We start from the raw sequence: 22,523 nt of genomic DNA on the forward strand, positions 1-22,523 counted from the left end.
CTGCAAGCTTTGTTCAAAACCCAACAAAATGAGGGACTGATATTTAATGGACAGCAGTGTCAATCCAGTGCAAGGCTAAGGCTCATTCATTCGCATAAAAATACAGGCAGCTCATTTGGTATTTGTAGTGTGTACAAGTGTGTGCGTAATTTGTACATTACAAACCAGTAGGAATTGAGATTTCTGGTGTCAATGTACACAGCATTGCCGGGGAATGGTTGGCTAAATGTATTATGGAAATTTCCTGTGCTGATGCCTACCAACTTGGGCACAGATAAGTACTCACATTCCCAACACTACTTTATCACCTAATTTTCTCCAAATAGCAATAGTCTCATTTAATTTGGGCAGATAACTACATTTTACACTGCACCCGGTATGTGGACAAACATCCATGGTCAGATAATTACAGGGCTTGGAAACTGATTCTGCAATCAAATTTTCCAATATCTGGACCAAAGTAGAAACTAACTGGTACAAAGACTGAGCTAGATAAAGTTGAACACATCCACAACTGCATTGCCAATGGGTAAAAAAAAACACCCAAATCAGAAAGGAACTCTGGCCTGTATACATAAACTACAGGGGATTGAAACATCTTAATATCAAAATAGTCTTAATAGGAGGTTTGCATACTGGTACAAGCTTACAAGGTGTAGTAAGAATGAAGAGCCTGGTGAAGAAGATGGCACAAGCTGCAGAGTTCTGGATAATCTACAACCCACTGGAAGAGCCTGCAAGGATGGCATTAGCATGGTCAAGGGTGGACAAGCATGTCAGCAGGGGGTGGGAGGAGGTAGTGGCAGAGGTGAGCAGAAGCTGAGCGCTAACAGCAGAGATTGGGATTTGAAGGACAGTTGGAAGTCAAAGATAACAAGGTTCCACACACTGGCTGCCCTAGGTGGAGTGTACAACCATCCAAGTTGATGTCAGTGCCTGTACTAAGAAGGTGCTGACAGGGGCAGGGAGATCCTTGGTTTTGGTTACATGAAACCCACTAGTATTAAACCAAGGCAAAGCTTCAAGTCAATAATACTGCCCAGAGCAATATATGTGTGTTTATGCCTATCACTACCACTCACAAAACTGACCTCCCCCAAATATTCAGCTCAACACCACCAAGTATATGTCCTCCATCAGCATCCCCTTTGAGGAACACAAGATCAGAGGTAAATTAGTTTTTCCAGAGCAGCTTTAAGACTTCCAGTGCATTAAGTTATTTCCCATATTCTTCCCTAGGAGTGGTTTACAAACACGACTGACCTGTACAAAATTGCAACTAAAGAAGCAATTAGTTAATGTCTTGAAGCTGCTTTGAAATAGACAAAGGAAAAGTTTGATTGCATTTATCCATCAATAAAATCCTGAGTTATGCGAGGTTGACAGCACAAAAGATTCCTGGAAAATTCAAATAAAGTAGATTTGAGTTTAATTTGGGCACTTTTTAAAAAACTAGCTTCAGTAATGAGTCCTTTACGCTGGCAAACTGGAAGATCAAACTGACACTTTAACACACTACGGCAGCCCAATTCTCCAAGTTTATACATTGAAAATTGACTTCTCTTTGAAAACAAGTGATTTCTTTCCCTAGAATACAAAAAAACACAGGTAATATGTTATGGTTGGAATAAATTTATTTCATCTGTCTGTCTGTAAACAAGGTGTTTTAACAGTTATGGCATTCTGTAAATGCATATTAAATCAGATGAGTTTGACTGTATCCCAGATGTAACAAAAGTGCAGGGAAAGAAAGTGGACAGAAATTAGCAACAAGAATTTTTAAATCTGTACATATTCCACAAGGCTTGAACATATCAAGCTTCTGCTAGAATTAACACCCATAAGGGAAGCACTGTTCAACTGAAAGCCTTGCAGCAGCAGTTAAAATCCATCTCACAACAGCAACAGATCAAATCTCTATGTAATATGGCACAGGATACACAAACATTTGCAAAATAATTTCACAAGACAGCCAAGTGTGATTATTCCAACCAATACCATCTCCCATTTTATTCATTTGTGAATACAGAATTTTGTAATTTGTTTGAATTGGACACAAGTTAGTGCTGTGCTCAAAACAGACATTTCCACAGATTTCAAGATGAATAGAGCGCAAGGCAAATTCTTCAACAGTTTTCCTCCTGCAGCATGGGCTTACCAAATCTAATGCGTAATTGTCTTCATTTGAGAATTTTGAACAGTTTGCAATTTGAATTTAAATGTAGGAGACTGCCAACCCACATCAAATACTGACAAAAGAACTTGTAACACTCTTACCAACATTCTGCTGGACACGTTTTCATAAGATCTACACCTAAACTGCCAGTACAGATTTGAAGGTTGGCAGTGGTCCTTTACAATGGCATTTTACATAGTCTGTAGTCTTACAAAACCCAAGCTGCATCTTAATTGGTCCTATGAAGCACTCAAAACTGGACACACTCCAGATGGTTATGTTGGGATATCTGTTGTCCAAAATGGCAGCCTTTATTAAAAAGTTAAATATGCTAAAGGAGCTGGCAAAACAACATTTAAGTGCCTGAGCTATTGCAAGGATGGAATGTCCCTGGAGATTAAACTGACCAGTCAAAATTGTAGCAAGGTCACGGGAGAAAGGTCTGCACTCTGAACGGTTTTGTAATTGTACTCACTCAAGTCAGGATGTATAAAGTTTGACTCGAGCAGTTGAAATCCAAGATCAAATTAAAAGAATGCAACTACAAAACTGCTTCAAGGTGCCTGCAACTCAGGAAATGTAAACATATTAAACAAAGAGAAAGCCAGGAGTTGCTTAAGGAATGAATGGGCAATGAAGTAGATTGGGGGGGGTGGGAGGGGGCAGGTGGAGGGGGTGGAAAGAAGGGAAAAAGAAAAAAAGGGAAAGTGTCCAGAGAGGTAAGTTGGAACAGAAGAATGATATGCATGCCCTTTCCCTCCCAGGCATGCAAGAAAAAGAAGGAAGACTAGATGAGCTATCTTACTGCTCAAATTGCTGACTCAGCATCACTTAAATTTGAGATTGTACTACCGGCACCTTTTATTTGAGGGGAGAAAGAGGGAGAGAAAAAGAGAATAAACTCAGGACCTGGTTTGGTGACTTCAGATGGCAATGTCTAAATGCTAAAATAAAGCAATGCCCAAAATGTAGCAAATCAGCCCAAATTTTTTTGCAACAATATCAAGTAACATGCATATCACAATTTAGTTATTGTGCTAATGGTGCCAGAAAATGGGATTTACTTTCCATTACACATACAAGGTTATTACAATTACGTGATCAAGGACAAGGGATCAACAACATCAGAAATGGATAAATTAAAAAAAAAGAAACTACCAATGCAACTGAGTGGGGTGGTGAAGGAGGTGGTGAGGAGAATGAGTTGCTAGGTGAATGAGGAAAGGCTGCTTAGAATCCAGCTCCCTTCAGGTGTCCAATCATTTCATATATTTTCTTGTTGAGTTGCCCTCCATGGACAGAATTCTTTCCCATGACTATAACCAATGCTGGAGTACACAAAAGAAACAAAAAAAATGAACAAAAATGTAAAAACAATACAGGGATACAAAGGAGACATAGGTTCAATACCCCCAGAACCCTGCATTGCTATTAAACTTTCCAGAACTTCAATGTGAAAGAGTAGATGACTGCTAAAAGGAAACTTTAATAGCAATTCTTTTAAACTACTGAATAATAGCAAGCCTGCCTGTCAACTAGAACCCAGAGTCTCTCAAGTATTTTGCCATTGTGAATGCCTTCTTATTCAATCCGCCTCCATGGACCCCTTCTTTTCCCATTACAAAGATCAAGACTGAAAGAAAGGAAAGGAACAAAGTTTGAGTAGCATGCAAGTTAAAGAAATACCATACGGCACAAAGCTCACCAGTGACTGGCAACACGTGAAGTTGGAGTAAAAAGATTTAAACAGAAAAACATTAAAATAGGATATAATTGGCAACAAGATCAGGTAACTAAGTGTACTTTATTTAAATATAGAAGCACGAACCAGAGGTGGAAGGGGAAGAATTAACATTTAAAATTAACAGGATTAACTATTGCACTATTAGTTGTGAAACGCATAGAATGGTTACTGGATCATCATTAGCTGAATCATGCAGACAAGACTTGAAATGCTAAGGCAGCCATATCAGTTCATTTATTGCTTCCCTTCACACACAGTCTTAAATTCACGTATTGTCATTCACTCGGATTCATTAGTTGCTGTTAGGCAGAACAAGCTATTCATAAACAAGTTTTAGAAGGCACAAGTTTTTTTTAAAAAAACACACCATAACCAGTATTAGTTAGAGAACACCCATCAGAATCTTTAGAATAACTAGACAATTTGAGATAAAGATTGAGGTAAGGAGGGCAGTTAACTTATACTGTTAGCATATCATTAATCATAGCATAAGTAGTAAATAAAAACCCAAGATAGTTTTAGAAATTTAAGGAATTTCCTTCTCCCTCCTTGTCCCCATCACAGTAAATCAAAAGTGTGGAACAGGCCAATTTTGGGTCAAAAGACGCCTTTAACACTGTGCTTGATCATGATCAGTTTAGAAAGATTGAAGGTTATTCAGATAGCAATAGCTCTTATCCTTATAACCCACATCTCCTCTCAGATACTAACTGACCCAGAATTAGGGGAATCATGCATTAGCTGTGGAACAAAATGACATGATGAGCCAAAAGCCTTTATTCTCATTCCACATTTTTACATTCCTCCATTGCAAAAGGTTTCATTGAGAATTTTAATATAATCCTTACCATAATTTCAGCAACAGTTAAGCCATAACATGTGAAATTAGTTCACTAAAATAGCAGAAACAGTTTTATAATATATAAAACAGGATTAGAATTTATAGGAGAATGCATCCTAAAATCATCATTAAGCAGCTGCCACATTAGCTAGTTAACAGGGAAATTCAACCTTTCAGGCTTAAACTATGCTTTAGTAAGGCCACCCTTTATATGCTGTTGTGGTCTTGCTGGCGAGCAAAAAAAGGGAAGATTATTAAATCTCGCAAATATCCTCAATGCTCAATGAATCATACAATAGAGCTTGCCAAGGAAGGCGAGTGAGGCAGGTGGGGGGGCCCTAATTGCTTGTAATTCTCAATTGCTACTAAATTGTTCAACTTGTACTGTAATGTCCCAAGTCAAGGTCAGCATATTCAGCAACATTTTCAACATTACAATTTCATTCAGTAAATGCAAACATTATACAAGGTGTGAAGAATTGCATAAATAACTTCCATAATATTCATACCATATGCTGGCAATGAGTACAGTAAAACTCTGATAAGTCGCATTAGTTAGGACCGTAAACACATTTAATGACTGTATAAAATCCAATTTAATCAATAATCTACACTGTGCATGCATAATTCAAAGCAATGCGCATGCGGTGACGGGTAAAAACTATGTTTCCCGTGATTGCTTGTGCCTTGACCCATCGCTGCTTGGTTAACAATTAAAGGTATTTCCAATATATAGTAGTTATCCTACCAGGTCAAAAGAGAAGACATGAATTGGAACATCCTCAGTGATGAAGTGCTTAAAATAGCATTTCATGGTTTGCCATCAATGCTCATCACACTAGAAATGTAGCTTCATGATCACCAAAATATTGCCAAAGGTCAATCTCCTTTGTAACATTTCACAAATATGGTAGAGACCCAGATTAGACCACACAAGCACAGTCAAATGTTTGTCAATGTATGGCGATGGTTTAAAGGTTCACAGAAATTCCATGAGGTGGCAAATGCATCAAGTTAGCCATTACATAGAATTGGCTTTCCAAAGGCAACTGATAAGTTTCAAATTATTAAAGTCAAGGCCCATAGAATTAGTAGCAAGTTAACTAAACTGACAGTTATTCAGGAAATATCTGGAATTCTGTAGGTTCTATTCTGGGTCTCTTTATTACAGTATTAGTCAATAAATGATACAAAGGAGACTCTTGTCAATATGTTTCAGTGGTCACACAAGCTACATGTCCAGTGCAAGCAAGATGGACAATGCCCAAAAGAATTTAGACAATTTAAATGGTTGAGACGAAAAGATGGACTTTCATGCAAAGTTAAAAGGAAACCCGGGAACCCTATCATTCTGATGCGATGCTAAACTAAGGTCTCATAAAGATCTTAGTTAAACCTCAAAAAGAGGTTTCTGACGGTACCTGGTCAACAATTCCCAAATAAATTGGTCATTCATTACACAGTAGTTTGTGGGATCTTGTTATGCAAAAATTAGCTGTTACTACACTTGAGAATTACCTGTGAAGTGATTTTAGGCATTCAATATTAAACTACTATATCAAATGCAAGATTGTTTTACAGTCAACAATAATACTTGCCTTACCACCTCACTGAGATGTCTCAAAGCACTTCATAGGACATACTGTAAAATGGATCGACTATTTTGTGTTCAGTTTGAGGTAGGGGAGGGAAATTAAGTTTTCACTGGCAGCTGATAAATTCAGTTGCAGCGTTACGAGTTGTGTGGTTGTTAATACAACTGGTGCAGCTAAATGTAAGTGGATTTAATAAGAAATTTAACAGGACTTGGACAGATGTACGACTTAAGCGATTATACGATACAAGCGATTATACGATTCATATATAGATCAGACTTATGTCAGTTTTACTGTACAGAGTGAGTGACCATTTTTATTTGGGGCATTGTTGGCCAGGACACTGGGAGAAACTGCCTTCTCTTTTCGAACAGTGCCATCCACCTGAATAGACTTGATGAGGTCTCGGTTTAACGTCTCATCTCAAGGATGGCACCTCTAACAATGCAACCTCCCATAGCACTGCAATGTTAGCTTAGACTATTTGATTCCAAGTCTCAACGTGGAATTTGAAACTACAATCTTCAGACTCCAGAGGCGAGAGTGCTACTACTGCACAAGGCTGAGAAACAAGTGACAACGTGAAGTTAGAAGTACTAAAGAAGGATTTTTCTGCAATCGATTCAATCGCATCAATTTAGAACTAATAGAACTAATTATATACCAGCATTAAAGGCACAATTAAGTGGACTCTGATCTTCAAAAGCATGGGTACATTACAGAGCAAGTTGAACAGCTTTAGAAAAAGTCACTTTATAGAGCAAGTAATACTTAATTCTAAGCTTGATGGTAATTACAATCAACAGAGGGTAGGGATTCTGCAGAGTTTTTTAAAATGTATTATATACATATATATACAGCAAGAGAGAGAGGTCTCAAATTTGGGTTGAAATTTAGAATGTCCACTGTTCTAATTTCTCCACATTGGCAATACTCTTCTGCTCCTGGTCCCCAGCCACCTCTTGCTACGATGCAGTCACAGGTTGCACTCCATTTCCCAACCCAAATGACCATTGTTCATATGCAAACTTTGGCAGTGAGCATTTGCAGGCAAGCTGACTGCAGAGTTACTTTCCATTAAGCTGCCACACATCTACTGACTACCAGTAGAGAGAGATAGAGGGACCAGGACCAGAAAACCTGGCTAATTATCTTGTTTAAGAATGAGTTTCAGAGGTCCCTCACTACCAATATGCTTTTCACCCTGCCTTAAGAGAACATAGGCAAGTTTTAAGACTTCACTCTCAGTTTCCATCAAGTGGGAAATTTAAGGCTGTAGACTCATTCCATAGGGATTACATTGATCACCAAGTCTGAGGGGAGAAAACTGGTGATGCACCCAATTTGAATTACCCATATTTGGAAGAGCAGAAAAGAAATGGATGAAACCCATAATTGTTCAAAATGTTTAAGTCATCAGGTATTTTCTTCAATAGTCAATGAGCAACCCTTCAAGTGAAGCGCCTTATTTACAACTAGACCTGTACAAGGAAGCAAACACCCAAAGCATCTGCATTTTAGATCATTCAGTAAGAAATGCAAAGAACTGTCAAAACCCACTAACACGATTTTACCTTTTGCAAGGGAGAGGCAACTGAAATGATTAACATGTAGGAGTAGTCCATTCAGCCCTTTGAGCCTGATTAGTTTACAAGCCCCTATTTAGATATCTGAATGCACAATAATTCAAATTTCACAACTTACTTTTGCCAGCTCTGCCTACAGCAACGTTGAATGTTGGTTCTCCAGCTTGGCTCTTTGTCCTGATATCCATCGTGCAGTCGCCATCAACAAACAAGCTATCTCTGATAACAGAGCACTTCTTTCCACCTAAGGTCAAGCCATTGGTGAAGAAACCTTGACGATCTTTTCCAGTTATCACATCTATTTCTTGAGGCTATTATAGAAAGATTCATAAAATAGATTAAAACTTCAGGCTGGAAAGATTGATGTAAATTAGTTTGAATCATATTACAACTTACAGTTTACCAGACAGCTATAAAACATTCAGAGCAGTTACAACTTCATGGGGGCAACATAAACAGCTGTTTATTAGTACTTCCTGTAGAAATGGCATTCTCCAATTTTTACAATGGAAGTTAAGCTTCAGTCAGTAATGCTTCAATCAGTAATGCTCTGAGTTCATCAATGGTTTAGAAGCCTTAAAAATCAGACAGACAAGATTTTTATTTTGTTTCGGCCACAAATATACGGTCAATTCACTTTATAGTCTATTCTGTGAAGCACTTTGAGACATTAGGAAAACGTAAAAAAAGCTATATCAAATGCAAGGATTATTATTATCATCTTTCTAAATTATTTAAAAGCTGAGAATATCCACGCAACATAAAGAAAAAAATGCAAATATTAAAGCATTAAATTAGTCTATTAAAACTCTTGCAATAGCCAATGTTGACTGGAGTAAATAGTGTTTTAGAAGTCACCAGCCTTCCCATTTGTGCCAGGCCTGTGGAATGCCCTGCCAAATAAGGTGGTAGAGGCAGAGTCCATTTGGGCTTCAAGAAGCAAGCATACTACGACAGTAAACTCCTGATAACTCATCCGAGGGTAAAGGGACCCAGTGACTCATTACCTGGAGTGGCAAGTCAGGCATCTGAAGGTCCTCCCAGGCCAAAAGGGCGCAGTAATGATCATAATAATACTTGCATTTGATATTGCGCCTCATCACAGTGTTAAGATGTCTCAAAGCACATCACAGGATATACTGTAAAGTGAATTAACTGTATTTTGTGGTCAAAATGCACAGCCAATTACACACAACAGTGTGTCACAAACAGTTTTTTTGGAAGGGATTATTAGGCTCAGAAAGCGATCCACCAATCAGCTAACATCCAGGTTCCTATTTACTGCTAGGTAAACAGGCTTATGGAGTAAGGAAACTTGCCTGAGGTTTCGCCCCAGCCGGGAATCGAACCCAGATCCTGTTGCTTGCAAAGCGAATGTGCTAACCAAAACACTACTGGATTCCATATGGGTAACCACCTCCACCTGGACTGTTGGTACAGTGGAGATTATGGTGGGTCAGACGCTGCTTCTTGGCCTGGGATCACTTTGTCACTCCGAACTGGACTACACCAGACACTCGCTAGCCAGGCAGAGCCAATCAGATCAGTAGATATTCTACTTCAAAACAATATCTAGCTCGATATTCACCCATGAATTAACATTCACTACCAGTTAATCAGATTTCGTACCCATCTGTTGCCATCACTATAGTTCGGGAGAGTTCACAAAAAATACTAACTTTTCCTTGCTACTCAGTATTTATAATTCTGCATTATACTTGATAGATTTCACTTGCCCAGTTCGAGAAAGCAGTCTTCAGTAGCCTGAAACTGACTACCAATAAAAGGTGTAATTTGCCTATAATGCCTCAGCTATTTCATGTTCATACATACATGACAGTTAGTTAAATCACCTAGTGAGATGCAGCTCAAATACTCATCCATGGATTTGTCACCTTCCAACTTTTCAAACACCTTCTTCGCCAGACTCCCCAGCTCCACCATGTACAAGATCCAGCTGATGCAAAATGCAGCCGCCCACATACTCATCCACACTAAACTCTGTAACCCATCACACCAGTGCTAGCCAGGCTCCACTGGCTCCCAATTACCAAACTGATCGATTTCACGACTCACGCACTCATTTTCAATTCCCTTCATGCCCTGGAAACTTCCCTATCTCTTCGACCTGCTTACCCCGCAACCCACAACCCAATGCCTCCGCTCGACTGGCCTTCCCTCTCTCCCTTGCTTGGTGCCGTGCTCCGCCATTGTCAAGCTCTTTTGGGTGCTGCCCTGCATGAGGGGCGTTATATAAATGCAAGATTCAATCTTTGCTTTCTGACATCAAAGTAATAAATTGAAGAATTGCATATTTTTAATGTGTAACAATCAAAGAATTAGGTTAAGGCGTTGTACAAGATGCAAATCATTACAAGCTTTGAGCATTTTAATTTCTCAAACTATTCTACCGTATATCTGATTTCCTAGTTTCACAACAATGCATTACAGTTTGCAATGCACTCTGGAAAAAATCTGAAATGTAAAGCAATGGTTTGAAGTTGAATAGAAATCCAAGTTGAGGTCAGTGTGGTGTCTGAAATGGCATTTATGATCATTACTGCACAAGTTTGCAAGACTAGAAGATAATTGAACACTGGAACTTCAATATCTCACCCAGTAAGACAGTTAGTACACAATTCCAGTTGTGAGTGTGCACCCCAACTTTACTTCTACATAGTAGGGTGGGGACAATGAAAGAAAGTTCAACAAAAGATCACTGATCAAAATTTCCGTTTTGATCAGTGAGCTGCTGTCATGAAGGATCTGTTTAACTAACTATTCCGCAAGTATTTTTAAAAAAAATGATTGCTCTGTTGTAGGAGCATGCAGCAACTGATTTGGTCCATTTACAGAGCTCATTTTACGTTGACAAGATTGCCAACTCCAAAGAAATGATAGGAAAATGTACTTGCCTCAGACATGATGCAATATAATTTGCACAACTGCACTATCCTGCACCTAGATCATGATTGTAAACCACCTGAGATTGCCTATATCCCACTAACTCTTTAAACCAGCATCAACCAATAATGTGTTATTTCATGTGAAGAAATTTAATTCACGATAATCAATTTCTCCAAAGGGCAATTAATTTCACATTAACATTCATTTATGAATTACCTAGTTGAACTCCCAGTGGTTAGTATTTGGAGTCTTAAGAGTTGAAGCTTCCTTCATAATAGATTAATTGCTGAGAATCCAAGAATGCAGAGGTGAATGGTCCCAGAAGCCCAAAATAGTTGTTTAAACTTTGATGGAACGTAAGTGTTTACACCAAGGGAAGAGGAACTGTAAATCTATCAAACTGACAGAACGTCACAACTAATTTGACTCATTTGGACAAAACAAATTTCTTAAATTTGTAATTCTAATAGATCATCATTCACTTGTTCACCACAAAATATGTAAGCTCTAGATCCAATAATCTACTCCATTCAATAACCAGAAGTCAACTAAAAGTCTAATAATCATCTAGTGACTATCCTCCAACAGGTGGTGGTGTAAAGTCAGGGTCTCCCCCACCGGGACTGAGCTGGTTCCAAGTTGAGAGAGAACGAGTGATGGCCATGTGGGGTTAGGTGAAGATAGGGATGTTTGTGGCAGAGTTTTAAACCTGGNAAAAAAGTATTTCTCCTCCCTTCAAATTCGACATTAACCAAAAAAACTAAAACCCCACAGAACAAAAAATTATGGATGATGGCACTAGTCATCCACAGGGTAGTGGAATTTATAGGCTAAGGGCGTAAGTCAATAGATTGGGAATCACTGGGTCAGGCAAGATCTGGAGTTTGTTGTGGGTGAGAATGTGGGCAGAATTTTGAATCATCTTATAGATTTGAATGAGACCAGCAAGATCTGAAAACTCCAGGCAGGAGGTAAAGGCATGAATGAGGGTTTCAGCAGCATTTGGTGTGAGAGAAAGTTGACGGCACTCAATATGCCCAGCAGCAGGACTTGAGAAGCAGATCAGCAGGGAAGTATTCTTTCTAATCAGCACCTGCTAACCCTGTAACCAAATCTCAAACAAAAAGGGTGATCCTAGCTGGATAAGCAGCAGGAAGCTTGCCAGAGTGCTTGCAATAGCAAACTGCCACAACTTTTTTTTGTAGCTCCATTCACATGACACGTCCACCACTTCACAAAAACAGGGTCGGACGCAGAGCAGGGGAGAAGACAGAGGAGTAGGTCAAAAAGGTAAGTTATTAGTTAGGATTTAGACCCACAAAGGGGACAAAATGTGGCATTCCAGAATTGCAGAATGCTTAGCCACCAGTTGGGGGGGCAAAGAAAGAGAGAAAGAGAGAGAAAAGCAGATTTGAAAACTCTAGTCATGAGGTAACAAAAGACAAGAATGAAGAAAAACTTAGGGACTTAAATTAGGGACCAGGACCAAATCCAAGGGTGTATTTCTTCTGCATTTGCTGACTGTCTAGCATCCTAGGAATCACTCCAGTACAGTGGTTCAAATAATAAATATATTATTTGCATTTGCATTTGATATAGCACCTTATAACATTGTCGAGACATCTCAAAGCACTTCACAGAATATATACTGTAAAGTGGATTGACAATTTTGTGGGCAAATGGAGCAGTTAGCTTGCACACAGCAATGTGCCATAAACAGCGGTTTTAATGTCTCATCCGAAGGATAACACCTCTGACAAGAAACCCCCATTAACATTGTTGGAGATGCCATACTTCAGATGTTAAATTGAGGTGCCTCAGTTCCAGTGAATGTTAAAGATCCCATGCACTACTCAAAGGGAAATTTCCCCTGGTGACCTGACAAACAATCCCCCAGATACTATTGGTCATTTACTTCATGGTCCTTTGTTGGGACATTGCCTTGTGCAAATTGGTTACCAAGTTCACCTACAAATACGCAGTCACACCACATTACAGTAACTTTTCCAACAATCTATCTCTGAAATTACCACTTGTAGGTGGGATGCATGGAATTCTCAATTTGCTTTGGATACTTTTAAGCGTGTGATGGGTTTCCACAGATGACAGATACACAGCTGATCCCAAAAAAACAGTAAATTTTGTAAAGTGCTTTTGAGACATTCAAGTGATTAAACACTACATCAAATGCAAGGATCATCATTGTTACAGAACTCAGAGCAAAATAGGTGACTTGGGCATTATCCAACTTTGAAATAAAGTGCTGGTTAATGCCATGTCAACAAATCTGGACAGCATTGGAAATCTATCAACTAGTGTGGAAACAGTTCTCACTACTGCATAACTTAGCAAAATTGATCAAATGTGTTATCAGCCGCTCCCTTCGCTCAGAAGGCTGCCCACTTCCACCACAGGAAGTTAGACTTTCAGCCTATCTGCCCTCACTCTCTCCATCCCAGAGTCCCCTTGACTTGCTCCCTCCCTTACTCCAAGGTCAGTCGCAATTGACCACACATCCAGTGGATCTTTCCCCTCCTCCAGCTCAGGTGCAAAGCTAAGATTGTCAAGTGCCTTGGGACATCCTCACAACTTGAAAGCACTGTAGAAATGTAAATGAGTATTTTATCATTACCACATGGTCTATGCAACAATGGGCTATATGGACTATTATGACAGAGGGACATGATGCAAATTTTGCTATGGTGCTTTATGTATCTAACTGCCACACAGTTGTCAAGAGTGGCCCTAATGTTTTGCTTTGATTTGCCAGTGGGACTTCTATAGCAGCTTTCATGTAGAAAGTGTGATTTGTTCATGTGGAAGTATCCAGTCCTTTATTTCAATGTTGGATAATTTGCAGCCTTCACTAATTAACATTAAAATACACTGACTAAGCCAAGAGATGCCAAAATAAATGAACAGTATAAATGGATTGTCACCCCGTGTAATATTACTTGCATTTGATACAATGCCATACCACATCGAAAAGCACTTCACAAGATTTACTATGAAATGCAGTGACCATTTGTGGGTGAATGCAGCAGTCAATTTGCACATACCAATGTCACACAAACAGCCATGAAATGAGTGACCAATTTTATTGGGAGGATTATTAGACAGGACCCTGGGAGAAACTCTCTTCTCTTCAAAAAGTGCCATAGGATCTTTAACCTTCACCTGAACATCTCATCCAAAGGAAGGAACCTCCAATAATGCAGCATTCTCCAAGCACTATACTGGAGTGTCAGCCCAGTGAGACCATAAAATCCCAACGTGGGGCTTTGAACCCACAACATGTAGCCCACAAAAATGAACCCACAAAATGTTGTGGGTTTGCAGCTAGAGTGTTGTACCAACTGAGCCAGGCTGAAGTTATTTTTTGGGATAGTTTGAACATTATGCAAAGGTTTAGGAAGAGCTCCAGAAGAAAGTGTCAAAGGAGCTAAAGAACTTGGCCACTAATATTTGGATAGAGGAATTAAGGAACAACACCATTACATTTGTATAGTGCCTTTCACATCGGGAGGACACAATGGTGGAGCGGGTGGGTCAGGGGACATGGATCAGGCCGGAGCCGGCTGAGCAGAAGGAGCGGGCGGATATATATATATACACAGCGATATATATATATATATATATATACACATACATAGCTTTAGATACATAGCGATATACATACACATACATAGATATATATACCACATAGATATATATATACACACACATAGATATATATATACACAGATATACACATACACATATATATATATATACATACATAGATATATATATAGATGTATTATAATATATTGTTGATTGATATAACAAGCTGTAGATCAAGATTGGAGTAGAGGAGGAAAAAGGCAGAAAGAGATCATGGCAAACAGTATTGTTGGCAGGAACACAGAGCAGTCTTCTGGGACATGTGTCTTAATATCTCAGCTCACAGATGCAGCAACCCCGTTAAGTTATTTTAGAGCATGAACTCCATGGATGTGCGGATGCTGATGCAGGAGAGAATACTGGCTGCAGAATCTAGTGATGGTTACCAGCCCAGGGTGTCAGACTAGGTAAATTGGTTGCACATCCACCTTAGACAAAAGGTTGCGAGTTCAAGCCCCACGTTGCAACTTTGAACTCGTATAGCCTAGGCTGGCACTCCAATGGAATACTGGGAGAGCATGACCCCCAACTCCTAGGTCAGGTCCAAACCCTGACTGTCTTAACACCCTGGGATGTCTTTCCAACACGAAGGGTGCTATGCAAGTGTATAGTTTGTCAATCACAAACACAATCACATTTGTTGTTGTTCTTGCGATGTTAAACCGACGTCCCATCTGCCCATTCAGGTGGAAGTTAAAAGATGTCATGACATGATTTGAAAAAGTAGTTTCGTTAATCAACAATCCTCTAAATAAAAATCGGTCACTCACTACCCAAACTATGTTGTGCACAAATTGGCTAATATGTTCACTTGCACCAAAATACACCATAACTACACTCTACAGCTAAACACTTTGAGACTCCTCCAGATTGAAATGTACTAAACTAAATGGAATGATGAACACCAGCTAGTTGTATTTATATTAAACAGAAATCATTGCCAAGTGTGGTCCGGAGGTCTGGCTAGCAACTTTCTACACTGGATCATGAGTTGCTTTTTTTTATCTGAACTCGAGCTCTGGAGCCCAGCAGATCCCTCAAAAGGGCCATTTTTGAGTTGGCTTATAAAAAGATGGTGATTGACAAACAGGATCACTATGCCCATAACTGCTCCAACATCATTGGTGGTCCTAACTATCTACCAAACGTTTCCTGAAAGAAAGTTTGAAGCAGCTCAAGGTGCGATTTCAGCACACTTCCAGTGATTCTGGTCGAAGAGTCAGGCAACTAGCTGTTCAGGAATAACATTTAATGACTTCCTTCTTTCTTGGAACCTTATTGATTTGTTTTCATGGGGTAACTAATGGTGCATCAGGCAAATACAAAACATTCTTTTCAGGATTGCTGGAAATGATAGGCGAGCATAAAACACCACCATCTTGCGTGGTGCTCTTTACTGAACATGCACCTTACATTTTTAAAAAAGGCTTTTATACTATATTATGTATAGCAACGCAATAGTCCAGGGAAGGCCAAGCCAACACTTTCAGAATGTCAATCTGCACCAGACAAGTTTGTGCCTTTTTTCCCCCCCTTTGCATTGCTTCCAAACCAAGAAACATGCACATTAAGCAGCTAAGGCACAAGTTATCCCCACCTGGGACAAATAAAGCATGAGAACACTTAATACATAATTCTTGAGACACATTTCCTCAGGGATATCATTAGACAATGATATTAGACAAATCCAATTGCTGCCACAATGGGGATTAATAAACCCAAGGAACAAAGTGATCCATTCGATATGCACAGCATGAATGGGAATTTTGGTGCAATACTCAAACTTTGAGCTACTAAAAATGGAGCATGTCCCTGTCAAAATCCCAAAGTGCAAACCTAATGCTAAGATGCATGGAGGTTGTTAAGAATGAAGAAAGCCCATCCTCTGAAAGATCTTGACTCAATCTACCTGCCTTACTATACCACTCAATTCCCCTCTTCAGAAGCGATTTGATTTATTTTTAAATAATTTAATCCACAATTTCTACATCAAATGACCCAACATGAAAACAAGTAGTTCAGAGTGTCCTGGCCAATAATCCCCTAAATAAATTGGTCATTCACTTCATGGCCATTTGTAGGACAATGCTGTGCACAAATGGGTTTGCGTGTTCGTCTACAAATAGTAAGTCCACTTTGCAGTGTTTCCTGTGAGGCTTTGAGATTGCCTCTGATATGAAAGGTACAATACCAAATGTAAGGATTATTAGAATTAATAATTTGTCATATTTGTATTCTTTGCCATTGAATCTTTTTATGCATCAATTTAACTCATTTCCTAATCCTACAAATACAACAAAGCATTCAGCACTGGATTCACTCCTTATTCTGCAACTGCTTTCAATGTCAAACATCAACTGTAGTGACTATTTGTAGGCAAACAAAGTAGCCATTTCACACAGCACACAAGAGAATAACCATTTTATATAATACAAAATTTTAAAACTAGTGGTATATTTTCTGGGACTCATACTAGAGATTAATTTGTCAGTATTGGGAGTGGCTACCACTCAATCACTGGAGCTAGAAGCTAAGAATCATGCAGATCCCAATAACATTGTCAGCAAAGCAGCACACCTTTTTCAAATACTATTTTCTTGGCTTAGCCGGGTGGCTGACACAGAAGGAAACCCATCACCATGCTGAAAAGCATGCAAACTAGAGCACCAAGCATCCCACCTATACAGGATAATTCCTGATATATTTGGAAGAGAATGCCACTTCCTTGAGGTACGCATCTTGCTTATCCAATTCTGGAAAGTATTAGGTGCAGGTTGACAAGAGCCAAGGTGTGGGGACCCCAGAGTGTACATTGAGTAACTGCTGGAGTCTAACCAGCTAAAACCACATAGCTTGCCATTGAGAGCACTGCCCGATTAACTTTCTCACTGCACGTACACCGTACCCATTACAGGTTTGGCTTGTAGGGTTAACAGGAGCTGAGTGGGAAGAGTCCCTGCCCCCAGTGACTGGTCTGCCCTTCCTAGTCCTGCGAATGAGCCAGGCTGGCTGGGATGTCAGCAGTGCCCTGGAATACTGTGGAACTACTTGGCTCAGGAACTGTACTACCGAGATCACCATAGAGGGTTGGCTCGATTCTGACATTGTGTTGCTAAACATGTCATCTGTGAGCCAGTTCAGCTCCAAGCAGACCCGCTTACTTCCCCTCCCTCAGAATAGTACTGTGTATTTAACCACGTAAAAAGCACTGTACAAGTACAAGCTGTTCCTGGTTTTGTTTGGTTAGTCATGAGTCACAGTTCTTAAGAGTATCTTACCTCCCCTCACCACCCAGAGGTTAAATGCTGATGATAAAAATTACCTGAAGCAGAATTAAATCAAGAATAAATTATATTGCTGCTATGGTGGCCTTTTCTTTTGCTGACCTCTGCATAAGCTTATAGTACTGCACATCATGTGATGCCAGCAGAAGACAGTTGTGGCTGGGATCTGTGGAATTCAATACCAATGCTGGAAGCCAGGTTCTAGTTATTAATCACCGAGCCAAAGATCCATGCTTTTTTTAAGCAACCTGTACTGGTGATGTTGAACATGTGCCACAAAGGCAAAGATGTTAAAAATTAAATGTAAAAAAGGCTTATGGCTTATTAAAGTACATTTGGAAACAGGAATAAACTGAATTGGAGCTATTTGGATAAAATGTCTTCCATGAGAATAGCCTTACCAATCCTGCCATCACAAGAAAGTCTTTCCAAATTCCTCTTTTGGTCATCCAGGTAGGTGTCTGACACTCAAAGCTCATCATCACCTTGCTTAAGAATATCAAAATCAGATAAGAGTTCCACATATCTTCATCGCCTATATGTGGAAATTTCCCTGGATCTGGAACAGGGACATTCCTACTTACCCAATTCCAACGAATATTAGACAGGTTCAAGTTTCAAGGACCCCCAGTGTGCACCAGAGTACTGCTGGAGTTCAACCAAACATAATTTGCTAATAAAAGCACTGTCTGATAAGAGTCCTTGCTCCCAATTTGCCCCTCCAAAACCTGCCAATGAGCCAAGCTGGCTGGTCTGTCATCAGCAGTGCCATGGAGAATTGTGGACCAGCCTGGCTCAAGAAATGGACTAAGCTGACAAACTCTCACACTAGGTAAGCTGTTGTAAAATGCAAGATATGCTGTCTCCAAATAGCATCTAACAGCATTAATCTTCTAATTTTGAAAATGCTGAATAAGCAATTGGCAAACTTAAAAGATGCTCAACATTTTCAAAGGGATTTCATGCTCATCTAAACTGGTGTGCTGTTTAGAAGTTCCTTGTGGAATGGGAGTGGGAAGAAAATGCTTGCTTTGGTTTTAATCAAATTGAAGTACATCACCTTCTTTTAGACATCTAATGTAATCAGATACTTTCTGCTAGTCAACCCAGTGGGATCATTCAGTACTTTTACAAGATACAAATATTATAGGGGCACACCAGTTAAGTACTTTACAAAGAAAATTGTTACTTTTCTACCGGAGCTAGCTAAAAGTATGCTTATAATTGCCCAAACCATCACTAAACAGTATTAAGGAAGTCTCTAAGATGCTGTAAAATGGTGCTGCCATTCGAATAAGCAATCCTAATTTGATTTTCAGTTTGTAAGCTTGAACAAAAGGTATTTGCCAGACCAGCAAAACTTTCAAGAGCTAAATGAAGGCAAGCTATATGACCAATTGCAACAAGCTTTTAAAGAATGTAATTATAAGACTGAATGGCAGAAATTGCACATGGACACTGAAAGTGCTTGTATTAATCCGAGATCACACTTCATGGATACATTTAACTAAAACCATAGGTTAGCAGATTTACAGAATCACATGCATTTGGGTAAAACCATAGATTAGCCAACTCAAACCAGCAGCTAACATTTAGCTTCAGAAATCAATCTGAACTCAATGTTCTCACAATCCTGATGCAGTAAATTAAGCATCACACCCCATTAAGATATCTATCACAGTACTTTTGTGATAATAAGTCCATTATTTTGTTTGGAATATCAACCCTATTTGAAAAGTCTCTTTCTGGATTTCAATAGTTCCAAACAAGAACATTTACAGCAAGAAAATCATTTTAGCACACAGGGTGAACAAATTAAAAGTAGCAAGCACTGTTGTTATGGAAGAAGTGCTTCTACATATGCAGTGCTGAAATAAAAGTAATTTGCTAGTTTTTTTAAAGTAAGATAACTTAATGCATGATTATTAATATATTTCCCAGGGATCTTAAAAAAACCGAACAATTTACTGCATCTATAAGTTTCTTTCGATGATTACCAGATTTAAAGAGTGTGTAATACAGGTGCGAAAAGTCAAAAGTAAATCTGAATTAGCCAATAAACATCTGCAACCTGGACATCTCAGAAGGGATCGACTCCATCCAAATCGCGTGCAATTAAGAGATCTCTAAACTTCCCAAATACTGCGGTTGTAATCTCTCATTACTGACAAATGGGGAGGGACATTTCTTAAAAAGAAAAAAAAAGTGGACGGCATTTTCTCGAACGGGTGTTTTAAAAACGCCTTACAAAACCTTCGAGAACCTAAGTTCTGAGAGGAAAAAAAAGTGATCGATTTGACAAACGAAAGGTTAAGATTCTTTTTAAAAAGTTCGTGCCCACTGTATCTGCCGCCGAGGCACCGCCTTCAAAAAGCTCAGCTCATCAAACTGCACAGTCATGATCACGACAGACGAGAAGGGGAGAAGTGAAGAACATTTAAGATAGCAAAAAAAAATGCAACACAATGAAGAATGGAGGCCATTCTATATCCCTGTGAGCAATATATTACGAGGCTTGATCTTCATATACACAAACATTGATTTTAAAACTGATTTTTGGATATCTGTGTCTGCAATGGAGTCAGCAAAAAAAAATCGAAGTACCTCCTGAATGGTTGCAGGGGAGGGGAGATCGATTAAATTAAAATTGAATTAATTTTAAAGACGTCGATAACGTGTACGTTGCTTAATACACATTTGCAAATACTGCATAATTGATGATTTGCGATTTCCTACGCAAACCTCACGAAACGTAATTAAATATCATAATTCAAGTGGAAAAAAACAAACGAAAGCCAAAACCGTCTATAGCGACCGGAGTGCAAATACGATATACGAGAAGGAAAAATTTCAAATTTCAAACAAGTCGGATTATAACGGACAAACAGAACTTAACCCTCATAAACCGTTATAAACTGCACAAAGGGCTGCAAAAAGCTACAAATAGGGCCCTCTGAAGAGATTGCATTAAAAATGCAAGATCTTCGCAAAAAAAATCATGGGTCTACCGAGATTGGACGACTGCAGTTTTCTAGAATTTTCTCCAGATTTACGAAGGAGAAGAAAAACCTCGATTTCTTTTTGTTAATTTATTTAAATATTTTTTTTAAATACGATGGTTCGTCTACCGAATCGGATTAGGCAAAGCCGTTGATGCAAGTTTTCTTCCTCTCCCAAGACAGGTTTAGGAAGAAATAAAAACGTTCAGAGAAAAACCTTTTTTTTTATTGTGTAATGTTTTACGGGGAGGGGGGTGGCGAGGGGGGAGGGGAGAAAATAAATCACTATCTTCATTACCGAGAAATGTATAAAGACGTGGAAATAACGTTTCGTGCTTGATTTCGGGATTTTAAAAAAAATTTAAAAGAAGACCGTCGTGGGGGTGGAAGTAAATGCGATCCAAAGCCAACAGCAGCTCTGTCTGTCTCCCTCCCTCCCCCCAGTGCTGATAGTGCCCACCCTGATGACCAGATGAAATCAGTGTGAGGGAGGGAGGGAGAGAGAGACCCGGCGCCATCTTGCAGCCACAACGGTTCTCACACACCGGGATGATGGCGGACGGGACTGGACAACGAGACCATCCCCCCCCCCACTCCCTTCATTACCCCCACAATCACCAGCTCCTCCCCACCCCCCCCCTTAAAATAAAACCTCGGTCCTCTTCCCCGCCACACACACAGGGCCAGGGCCGATTGCCCCCCACCCCCAACCCCCCAACTCACCCCCATCACACCACACCGCGCTCTCTCCCTCTCCCCATTTTCCCTATACCCATCCCCGTGCCCGCTGCTCTCCCCTCCCCGTCCGTCCTCCCCTCCTCAGCCCCCATCCCCCCGCCCGAACCCCTACCCGCTCCCCTCGCCGCCGCCGCCGCCCCCCCCAACGTCCGCTCACCGATATGAAGGAGAAGGTGCCCGAGGGCATGGAAGCCCAGACGTATTTGGCGTCCGTGTAGCCGACGATGGCCGAGTCCTGGCAGTAACCGTCCGCCATCAGGCTGTCCACATAACCGTTCCAGCCAGACATGATTCACTCACTCACTCACTCGCGGGCGGAGTGGGGGGTGAGGTTGGGGGGGGGGGGGGGGGGTTGAGGGTAAGGAAGGATGAACGAGTTGCAACGGAGTAGCGAGAGAGAGGGGTGTGTGTGTGTGGGGGGGGGAGGGGGGCCGGGGGGTAGCGAGAGACAGAGAGAAAGACACGAGAGAAACTTCCAGAAACGACGGTGGTGCGGAAGAAGCGGAGTCGGGATCGCTGCTGTCCCCGGGGAGGGCGGGAGGGAGGGAGGGCGGGAGGCCGACGCCGGTGTATTTTTCGCGTTATCTGGACGAGGTGGTGAGGAGTGCCGGTGGGTGGGTGGGTGTGGGGGGGGCGGTGCTGCTGGCCTCGGGCTGGCGGGGAGCTGCTGGCCTCGGGCTGGCGGGGAGCTGCTGGCCTCGGGCTGGCGGGGAGCTGCTGGCTTGGTGACCACCCGGCGCCGCTGTGCTCGGGGTGTGGGGCCGGGGCGGGACCGGCTGTCGGTTAAAACGAGCCCGAGACAGGAAAGGGGGAGCGAGCGAGGAAATGAGGGCGGGGAGCGCGCCGCGTGCGGGAGAGAGAGAGAGGGAGGGGGGGGGGGACGAGCGCAGGAGCGCGACAGCGAAGGGGGCGCGCGCACAGTTACTGACATACTCTCACACACTAACACACACACACAAATATACACACACACTAACATACACACACACA

General features: G+C 40.7%; 1 protein-coding gene across 2 annotated transcripts; it reads right to left on the reverse strand.

The window, feature by feature from the left end:
- Positions 1-1,616: 1,616 nt before the first annotated feature.
- pfn2a (profilin 2a) lies at positions 1,617-22,158 on the reverse strand. 2 transcript variants are annotated; one of them, XM_042339318.1, is made up of 3 exons: positions 21,691-22,158; positions 8,061-8,253; positions 1,617-3,809 (listed from the first exon to the last, which is right to left on the reverse strand). In XM_042339318.1, exons 1-3 carry the CDS (start codon positions 21,820-21,822, stop codon positions 3,712-3,714), a joined length of 423 nt encoding a protein of 140 aa, XP_042195252.1. In that variant the 5' UTR covers positions 21,823-22,158; the 3' UTR covers positions 1,617-3,711. The 2 variants fall into 2 exon arrangements, with proteins under 2 accessions (XP_042195252.1, XP_042195251.1); XM_042339317.1 differs by having other exon boundaries at positions 1,617-3,504; positions 21,691-22,150.
- Between the last annotated feature and the right edge of the window lie 365 nt (positions 22,159-22,523).

The sequence above is a fragment of the Callorhinchus milii genome, unplaced genomic scaffold (assembly GCF_018977255.1).
Source record: "Callorhinchus milii isolate IMCB2004 unplaced genomic scaffold, IMCB_Cmil_1.0 Scaffold11, whole genome shotgun sequence".
In the NCBI taxonomy this organism is placed as follows: domain Eukaryota; kingdom Metazoa; phylum Chordata; class Chondrichthyes; order Chimaeriformes; family Callorhinchidae; genus Callorhinchus; species Callorhinchus milii.